This window comes from Xenopus laevis, chromosome 7S (assembly GCF_017654675.1).
Source record: "Xenopus laevis strain J_2021 chromosome 7S, Xenopus_laevis_v10.1, whole genome shotgun sequence".
NCBI lineage: Eukaryota > Metazoa > Chordata > Amphibia > Anura > Pipidae > Xenopus > Xenopus laevis.
The window spans coordinates 36,432,438-36,442,665 of record NC_054384.1 but is presented as its reverse complement, the minus strand read 5'-3'; the positions used below and the strand labels follow the sequence as shown (position 1 = coordinate 36,442,665).

Genomic DNA, 10,228 nt, shown 5'->3' with positions numbered 1-10,228 from the left:
GTAATTTTAAAGATTAAGAGTTAAGGCACAAGGGGTGCATTTCACAAAAATCAAAGGACACAGCAGGCTAAATGCTACAAACCTGCGTTTGTGCCATAGCCCTAAAATGCATTGGTAGATTCAGTGGTATAACTAGTGTGTGCCATGCCCCCTGACACATGTGATCCCTACCCGCCGCCCATTTCCTGTCCTGTGCCAGGGTCCCCCACTCACCTGCATCTCCCTTCCCCTGCCCGCAGGTAAGAGAGCAGCTGGGGAGTGGGGTATTTTTTAAGCTATAGAGGAAGCAGACCCCCCAGGTCCAGGCCCCGCTGGCCGCAACCGTGGGGTCTGCTTCCGATTTATATTAATTCCGAGTGCCATGGTTCTCTAGGCCTTTTTATTAGTTAAAAATAATTTGTTTGCATGAAATTGATACAATAACAGAAACAAGTGTATTTCAAAAATACAGAGAATGCTTGTGTACATTGGTAACAGACTCTTATATAACATTAACCGAAGGCAGTAACAACTTAACACTGTTTAAAAGAAGGATACTGCAAGCAATTCTATTCAGTTACACACTGAATTGACAAAATCAAATAAAATATTGAATATTAGGAGGTAAGACAAATTATCCAGAGGAGCACATATGATTGTTGACCTGTCAGTTGTGGCCTATCACACTAGATCTTCCCAAAGAATCGACATTGATATCCAACCAGCTCCTGCAATGCTGCTTAATTATAACTTGACTGAAGTGACCCCATGTCATCGTAGACTTAGGACTTGTTCACAAAGACAATGGTTTTTTTGCTCAAAAACAACAGTAATTTTAAAAATAGTATCCATTTGAAGCTTTTAGGGCTGCGAGTGGAGCAGGGCGGATGCGTCAGCTATGCAATGAACATAACCAGCACCAATCACTGTCCATACATTTAATACTAAAATCATAAAATCCTTTTAGAGATTTGGCATATTTATTGTAGCTATTAAAATTATGAAAAGTAAATCTTCCATTAAAAATGTAGCTGTCAAGTTACCATTGTGAGCAAAACTTAGATATGGGATGTTTTGCAGATGACCAGGCATTAAAATAATATGTATATAAAACACATCTGAGGAGCAACACTGGAAACACGCATTGTAAAACTACATCACTATTGCTAATGTGTTTCCTAAGATAGGCTTGCAGCTATTTGTTCAATAAAACTAGCCAAGTTGATGTCTCGTTCAGAAAGACCACCACAGTCATGGGTGCTTAAAGTTATGTGAACCTAAAACAGAGAGAACAATGTGTTAGTGGCAATCACAGAGAAAACTCTAAGGGGGTGATCTAAGTTTGGTATTTATTAAGCAAAAAAACTAAAATCTTGTATCTAATTTTTGGATCTGTAAACTCACAAATTCAAGTTTTTAAATATAAACTCAAAAATACAATTTTTTTTTACAATTGTATTCAATCAAGTTTTTTTACATTAATTTTTTTCAAAAGTAAACATTTGTTTTTTTTTAAATTGTGAATTTATTCGAGGTTGAAAAAATCACAATTTAAATTTCTGATAAATCTACCCTTTAACGTTCATACTCAAGGAAGAAAGACATATACTTCATAATATATGTGCTATTAGCATCTGTCTGAATGCCTTGCACATTTAATTATACGCAAAGAACGGTTTTCTGTATGTAGGGCTTCTCAAACTGGGTGTTAAATGACCTTAAGAGCTACAAGTGTTGCCAAAATATTTTTCTACCTTGATCTCAGCAGCAGTGACAGCAGAGAGGACAGAACTCAGTATGGCAGAGCTGGTGGAAAAGGCAACTCACATCTGTGTTGACATTGTACTGAAAGGACTAAGATCTCTGCTGTCTTGTGGTTGGTGGAGGTTTCCACATAGGCTAAGGGGCCACATCCTTACATAAAAGGCAGCTTTAAGGAGGACTGAATGGGACAGAATAACAGCTAGTTATGTGGAGGTCGACCTGCACCCAACACTAACCCATCCAATTGCAGCCCGACCTGGCAAGTCCTCTCTGTTTATTGACCCGTGCCAAACCTGCCCATTTCTGATGTCATGAGGGAGCCCATATGAATAGACCGTGCCAGAGGCAGAAGCCAGCAGTTCAAGGTGGTGGGTGGATAGAGTAGAAGGAAGAGCTCAACCCGATCCTCATGGTGACCTGGAAGTTGACCCAAACCTGTGGATCCCACGGGTTTCGGACCAGCCCACACATCAACCCCATACTAGAAAACTAATCATTAGGAATGATTTTTAACTGTATGCAACATTTTATTTGTACAGCATGGGCTCAAATTCAGAATTATTATATTTAATTTACCTTATCATAGACATTGAACCACTCTGGATGGTGATCTAATTTTTCAGCCTGGAGAGCCACCCTTGTCATGAATCCAAAGGCCTGTGATATATAATAATACATAACGGCAAAGTTAAATCACCAAAACATGGCAACTGAACTAATCCTGCTTTTAAGTATTAGCATAGCATTACCGAATGAATATAGCAATACATTATTATAAGGAATCCTTTTATCTAATAATTTACAGGAAAAAGGCAGAGCAAGGTTTTTAAAGGGCAACTAACTAGAGCTCATCCAGGCACACAACCTTAAACTTACTCAATTTCTTCTGTTCCAGAATTACTCTGATAGCATATTATTCATGCTAATGCTGGACTTGATCAGCAGAATTGGGCAAATGCGCTTTGGCACCTAGGGCACTCTACACCCCTAGTAGTTTTTCTGAAGGTCTCTGTGGTACTTATCTGAGCTATAAAATACTAGATAAACATTTTCTGCAATTGTGCCCAACAATCCCCAAAGCAGTTGTATCCTAGGCAAGTGCCTTTGCTGTCTACAGCCATTTGGTGGGGAGAGCTGCATGGTGGAAACTATTAGGTAAGTTATGGCTGCATGGATGGGCTCATGTGGTAGAAGGATCATGGGCTGGCATAAACAAGTAGCATACTTCTCCCCTACTAATGATGGATTTAGTGGAGGGGCTGCATTGTTAAAAGCTAAGATATGGGCCCGATATCATGGGCAGAGGGCTGATGGGCTTGGGAACTGGTACAGCAACCCAAAGCCACAAAAGTTAATAAAGATAACCAAGCTTGGATGGGGACTTTTTACAAATATCCATGTTTTTTCTGTTTTCCTTTAAGTAACGTACATAAAGTTTTCATTGTGATAATAAATATACGGTCCTAGTTATAGGGGTCTAGCAATGAAATGTATGAATTTAAAGGAATTGCTCAGTAGGTGGGTAAATAGGCTGTGCAAAATGAAAAATGTTTTCAATAGTTAGTAAGAGTCACCAGTGCCACAAACTATTCAGTGCCACCAGACCTCCTCCACCCCCTCCGCGTGCGCATGCACTGGAAAGTTTTCCGGCAGAAGAGGGAGTGCAGGACCAGGTCTGGGGACCCCAGACGCAAAATATTTTGTGCCGCCGATACCTCCTGCACCCCCTCCGCTTGCGCGTGCATTCTGCACGTGTGGTCGCATGCACACTGGTAAGTTTTTGCGGCCTCCGCTTGCGCGTGCATTCTGCACGTGTGGTCGCATGCACACTGGTAAGTTTTTGCGGCAGAAAAGGAATGGCAGTAAAGGGTCTGGGTCAACAGGGCCCAAAAGAGCCTGGGCCCACCGGGTTTTTTCCCGGTGTCCTGCCGGCCCAGTCGACCCTGACAGTCATTGATTGGTTACTGCCTGGTAACCAATCAGTGGAAATAAAGAGAGCTGCAAAGCGGGAAGTAGTGTTCTGGCTATTATATTCATGACAAAGTCACTCCAGCCTTTTTACATTACATTTTTGGCTAACTAACTATATTAGAAACATTTTTTTATTTTGCACAGCCTATTTACCAGTTTTTATTTTTACACAGAACTGTTCCTTTAATAGATATGTTTTGAATGCATAAGAGTATTAGTACTTAATGTACATTCACCTTCCTAAAATGTAACCCTACTGGGCCTCATTCAAACTGCAATACAAAAACCCTGTTTCTAGTTGCAAACAGGGAGTGTGAAATGTTTTCTCTGGCACCTAATATTAAACAGGTACAGTACGGTAAGTTCTGTATCGAAAGCACAAGTATCAGTAAATGGTGGGCTGCAAATAGCCTTTTTAGACTGTTCTAGCAGCTACGTGAAGTCAATCCTTTGCATCTTCCCATGCTGTTCATTGACTTCCTTTTACCCAGACCCACCTGGGAGCCTGTGTTCTCTGCCGGCCTTTGCAAGGTAATACATTTTATACATTTTTTCTTTCCCTCCCCCCCCCAACTTATTTTACATACACACAAACCGTTATCACTAATCCACAAACATTTTTTTGTCTTGCTTTTTTAAATTTTATTGGATACTGTAAAATAGATTTGCAGTTTGGAAGACCCATTTTGAATTAAAAAAATATATGGATTTGGGAGTTTATTTATTATTTGAGACTTTGTGGATACACAAAACTTAGTACATTGTCAATTTGGGTTGAAAACACAAAAGCCTATCAAATTCAACTGACCAAATGACCCCTAAGTTCTGTATCGAAAGCACAAGTATCAGTAAATGGTGGGCTGCAAATAGCCTTTTTAGACTGTTCTAGCAGCTACGTGAAGTCAATCCTTTGCCCATCCTTTGCATCTTCCCATGCTGTTCATTGACTTCCTTTTACCCAGACCCACCTGGGAGCCTGTGTTCTCTGCCGGCCTTTGCAAGGTAATACATTTTATACATTTTTTCTTTCCCTCCCCCCCCCAACTTATTTTACATACACACACACCGTTATCACTAATCCACAAACATTTTTTTGTCTTGCTTTTTTAAATTTTATTGGATACTGTAAAATAGATTTGCAGTTTGGAAGACCCATTTTGAATTAAAAAAATATATGGATTTGGGAGTTTATTTATTATTTGAGACTTTGTGGATACACAAAACTTAGTACATTGTCAATTTGGGTTGAAAAACACAAAAGCCTATCAAATTCAACTGACCAAATGACCCCTAATGCACATAGGTGTTGCAAAACAAGACATGAAAACATAAAAAAAAACCACTAAATTGCAATTGTCTTAGAATACTGCTTTCTACATCTACAGACACTAATTGCAATTGTCTTAGAATACTGCTTTCTACATCATACTTTGTATATTTTATTCCTTTGAGATTTTGCTTATTCATTTATAAGCCCTGAATCTCCATATACTTACTCGGTTAAAGTCTTTGAAATGAAATTCTTTGCATATTGCATCTCTGCCATCCAGTTCGTGCCAGCCTACTGCTCTCAAGTTAGGTAGCAGTTGTTCCCTTTCTTCCCCGCTGAGTCTGTGCGCTTTCCCTGCCTGCAAAATAAAAAAAAATAGCAAAGACTTCTTGATACAAAGAGATGACTGTGTATGATTTGGGGCTTGACCCAAAATAAGGTTAATGGCAGTAATGCCAGTTTGCAATTTCAGCAATCTGGTTGCTAGGATCCACATTACCCTAGCAACCATGCATTGATTTGAAGTAAAACTAAAATATGAATAGGAAAGGGCCTGAATAGAAAGATGAATAATTAAAAGTAGCAATAGCAAGAAATTTGTAGGACTACACAGACATTTCCAGCGCCATCCGACGCGCTGCGTTAAACTGTCTGCGATAAGTTGCATGCAACAGAAATAAGGTAAGAGGTGGAAATGTCAGATGAAGTCGCAGAGTTGATCCGACGTCGGATGCAGACGCAGCGTGCAGCAGACGCAGGCGTTTTGTCGCAGCATGACGGATCGCACCAAAAACGTCCATGTAGTCCTACCCTTACAGAGCATTTGTTTTTTAGATTTGGCTGGTGACCCCAATATAAAAGCTGGAATGAGTCAAAAGAAGAAGGCAAATAATTAAATAATAAACTGTTTCCTACAGTGCAATGAGGGCATTTGCCATAAATAATGAAACACATTTTTAAATTTTTACAAAACTGGCTATACTAAAATATAAATAGAAAAAAAAAAGACTATAAAGTAATTAATGATGAAAAGATCATGAACCATTAAGAGTCTAGTTCATGACTCACTGAATTCACATCAATGTAAAGATGTGGATTCATGCTCCGTTACCATGGACTTTGCACTTTTCATTGTTTTAAGCTGGGGCTGATTTCAAGGGTCACATTTTTTGCTTATCTGTCCCAGGAATCCTTATGCCTGCAAATATAAAAGGTTAGAAGGCAGTTTCTAAAATATGTTCCTGCATCGTAGTGACAATCGTGCAGTGTTCCTCAAAGAGGCGCATGGCGGAATCAAATATATAGTGTAAAAGCACCGGGCAAATACCTTTATGGCAAAATTACAAATAGCATACAAATGCAGTGTTATGATAGATTAAAAAGGTTTAAAATCTGGTGTCAGTATCTCTTTAAAACTTGTCCTCTGTTTCTATTGTATGCTTTCTCTCGTGGCCAAAAAAAATCAATTCATACATTTTATTAAAAGCAGCTTCTGTGTCTGTTTATATTTTGTTCACTACTGGTTCGGACTCCCAAAACAATGCAGCGGATTAAAAGACCTGGAAAAGAACAGAGTCCTGCTACATTGTTTCAAGAATCAGAACTAGAAAACAGCAAGGGTTAAACAGCTAATCATTTAAATGTATATTGGACAGTTGCTTAAGAATTATATTTGCTTTTATCATGCCAAAAAAAATCTGTTTTTGGGTTCAGATCCCCTTTAATGACCAAAGGTTGGCTGATAAAATGAATAAACACACAGGCTGAGGCTTACATAAACACAAATAGGCATAGACATGTGTTTTTCGTTTTACACCCTTTCAACTTTCCTTTTAGAAAAATGACTCCAGATGTGCCATTCATGGTTTAAATTAGGTTTAATCCTCTATTGAGCAATTCTCTTTTGCACACAATCAATGGAGTCCGGCATGGAATGCACAAAGTGAAATAATTTAATTTTAAAAATATTTCTTATATCCGTTGCACTTCAGTTATTGAGAACTACAGCTGACACCAATCTTTTTGAAAGCTAGTGCAGAATGCTGGGGATTGTAGTTCTCAACCGACATTGCCTGCACGTTACCCACCCTTCCAACAGACATTAAAGGAGAAGGAAAGCCCCAGGGCGCAAAACCCCTCCCCCCCTCCCCTGTGTTGCCCCCCCTCCCTCCTCCCCCCTGGCCTACCTGTCCCCCTGGGCAAATGCCCCTAACTTGTTACTCACCCCTCTGCGCAGGTTCTGTCCACGGAGTTCACAGTCGCCATCTTCTCCCACGCGCGTCTTCTTCCTGCTCTGACCGGCGTCTTCTGGCGCATGCGCAGTAGGAACAGGTACCGGTACAGCTCTACTGCGCATGCGCCGAATGTCACGAAGTTTTCCGATTTCACTTCGTGACATTCGGCGCATGCGCAGTAGAGCTGTACCGGTACCTGTTCCTACTGCGCATGCACCAGAAGACGCCGGTCAGAGCATGAAGAAGATGCGCGTGGGAGAAGATGGCGACTGTGAACTCCGTGGACAGAACCTGCGCAGAGGGGTGAGTAACAAGTTAGGGGCATTTGCCCAGGGGGACAGGTAGGCCAGGGGGGAGGAGGGAGGGGGGGCAACACAGGGGAGGGGGGGAGGGGTTTTGCGCCCTGGGGCTTTCCTTCTCCTTTAAACGTCACTCTCCACAAGCTTCAAAGACGCTGGGGGTTGTAGTTCATTAGAAAGCCTGCAACAATGGCATTTTTTGGGCCCTAGCATTGCCAATAACACGGGCTGCACATGAACCCACTGTACTGGCTAATTCTCTAGAATAACTCCTCTATCTTAACTATGCGACAAAGCAATAGCACAATTCACAACCATAGCACATTTTAAAGGAACCATAAGCAGATGTAGTTGAAATACACACAACTACATTTGGTGCTGCAGGTTACATTGGTTTTATCAGGAAGGGAATATATAGTAAAGTTCATTTCCCCCAGCTTATCATGCTACATTGCTCCCATGGCTACTCATTAACCAATGCACTGCTGTGTTGTTTTTACTTCTAGCAATAAGCAAAGCAACCTAGTATTCTTTTTATTTGTTATATTTTCGATTGCAGAGTAAATGAGAGGTCTGCTGCAACATTGAGATAATAATTGGATTTGAGTATCACCTTACCATGTCTGCTGGTGAATTTCCCGTCTCAGTCTCACTGGCAGAATCAGCTCAGCTGTAGCTTCTCTAGCTAAGAGCAGGAGGCGTGGGCAAGGCATCCACCCAATGCAAATGTGTGGGGCTGTGCTATTGTGACTTCACTCAGGCAGAGAAGTTGATTCAGCACTACACATACACAGCTTGAAGCCATGTTGTTTGTAAAGCAAGTCAATATACCAATCAGTGACATGTATTTCTGTTTATATTTTTTACTATATGTTAAAGGTTCAAGGGGAAGATGTAAAAAAAGAAATAGAAAGTCAGGCAAGGAAAGGAACAGGGTGACACAGTTGGCTGGGACATGATACAAAGTTTTTGCATCTTACGGGACCTATTATCCAGAATGCTTGGAACCTGGAGTTTTCCGCATAAGGGGTTGTTCCATAATTTGGATCTCCGTACATTAAGTCTACAAAAAAAATCCTTTAAACACTAAATAATCCCAATAGGTTTGTTTTACTTCTGATAAAGGATTCATTATATCTGAATTAATGTAGAATTTTTCAATTCAGGTAAAATTCTGAATTATTTTAATAAAATAGAGTCTATAAGGGATAACCTTCCCGTAGTTTGTAACCTTCGGAATAACGTTTTTCCTGATAACAGAATATATCTGACATAAGCAGGTCTCTTATAGGGATGTCGCGGACTGTTCGCCGGCGAACTTGTTCGCGCGAACATCGGCTGTTCGCGTCCGCCGCAAGTTCGCGAACGTCGCGCGACGTTCGCCATTTTGGGTTCGCCTTACCTGGCGCTTTTTTTTTACCTCTCACCCCAGACCAGCATATACATGGCAGCCAATCAGGAAGCTCTCCCTCCTGGACCACCCCCACACCCCCTGGACCACTCCCCTTCCATATATAAACTGAAGCCCTGCAGCGTTTTTTCATTCTGCCTGTGTGTGCTTGCAAGAGCTAGTGTAGGGAGAGAGCTGTTACTGATTTCACTGATTTCTTTGAGGGACAGTTGATAGTAAGTTTGCTGGCTAGTAATCTACTTGATACTGCTCTGTATTGGAGGGACAGAAGTCTGCAGGGATTTGAGGGACATTTTAGGGTAGCTTTGCTGGCTAGTAATCTACCTTCTACTGCAGTGCTCTGTATGTAGCTGCCTGCTGTGGGCACTGATCTCTTCTGATCTCATCTGCTGACTGCTGTAATAACCCAATAGTCCTTGTAAGGACTGCTTTTATTTTCTTTTTTGTTGTTTTACTTTGCTACTTTAACAGCCAAGTGCTATTAGTCTAGCAGTGTTGGGGAGTGGGACTGGTGTGCTACTGTGCTGCTCCTAGTAGTTCAGCAGCACCAACCCGAGAAATTTTTTTTAATATACATATAATATTTTTTTTATTTTACTTATCTTACTGTTCTTTAAGGTGTCCAGTGCTGTTTGCTGTTCTTCATAGTAGTGCACCAATAGTAGTGCACTTGCAGGCATTATTTGCCCAGTGGCCATCTAGCTGTGTGAGCTTGTTCACATTCTGTCTAAATATCAATAATAATACCGTCTCCAGAAACACCACCTGAGTGACGTTTTTCAAGCAGCAATAATATATTCCGTATCCACCACTGCTGTAGTGTATACGTTGACCTTGCAGGCATTATTTGCCCAGTGTGTTCTTCATTTTCAAACCACTGCCACTTAGCTGTGTGAGCTTTTTCACATTCTGTCTAAATATCAATAATAATACCGTCTCCAGAAACACCACCTGAGTGACGTTTTTCAAGCAGCAATAATATATTCCGTATCCACCACTGCTGTAGTGTATACGTTGACCTTGCAGGCATTATTTGCCCAGTGTGTTCTTCATTTTCAAACCACTGCCACTTAGCTGTGTGAGCTTTTTCACATTCTGTCTAAATATCAATAATAATACTGTCTCCAGAAACACCACCTGAGTGACGTTTTTCAAGCAGCAATAATATATTCCGTATCCACCACTGCTGTAGTGTATACGTTGACCTTGCAGGCATTATTTGCCCGGTGTGTTCTTCATTTTCAAACCACTGCCACTTAGCTGTGTGAGCTTTTTCACATTCTGTCTAAATATCAATAAT

At 40.8% G+C, this 10,228-nt stretch overlaps 1 protein-coding gene across 3 annotated transcripts; it reads right to left on the bottom strand.

Moving 5' to 3' along the window:
- Positions 1 to 363: 363 nt before the first annotated feature.
- Positions 364 to 8,292, bottom strand: LOC121396288 (pterin-4-alpha-carbinolamine dehydratase). 3 transcript variants are annotated; one of them, XM_041571129.1, is made up of 5 exons: positions 8,136 to 8,278; positions 6,096 to 6,182; positions 5,211 to 5,342; positions 2,320 to 2,400; positions 364 to 1,256 (listed from the first exon to the last, which is right to left on the bottom strand). In XM_041571129.1, the coding sequence occupies exons 2-5, from the start codon at positions 6,114 to 6,116 to the stop codon at positions 1,158 to 1,160; spliced, it is 333 nt and encodes a 110-aa protein (XP_041427063.1). In that variant the 5' UTR covers positions 6,117 to 6,182; positions 8,136 to 8,278; the 3' UTR covers positions 364 to 1,157. The 3 variants fall into 3 exon arrangements, with proteins under 3 accessions (XP_041427063.1, XP_041427064.1, XP_041427065.1); XM_041571130.1 differs by lacking the exon at positions 6,096 to 6,182 and having other exon boundaries at positions 8,136 to 8,292; XM_041571131.1 differs by lacking the exons at positions 5,211 to 5,342; positions 6,096 to 6,182 and having other exon boundaries at positions 8,136 to 8,290.
- Between the last annotated feature and the right edge of the window lie 1,936 nt (positions 8,293 to 10,228).

Coding starts and splice junctions, on each gene's coding strand:
- LOC121396288 (XM_041571129.1), bottom strand. CDS start 6,116: ATGAAAAGTGCAAAGTCCATG. Junction 5,343..6,095: donor TGAAAAGTGCAAAGTCCATG/GTAACGGAGCAT, acceptor TTTATTTTGCAG/GCAGGGAAAGCGCACAGACT. Junction 1,257..2,319: donor GGTTCAATGTCTATGATAAG/GTAAATTAAATA, acceptor TCTCTGTTTTAG/GTTCACATAACTTTAAGCAC.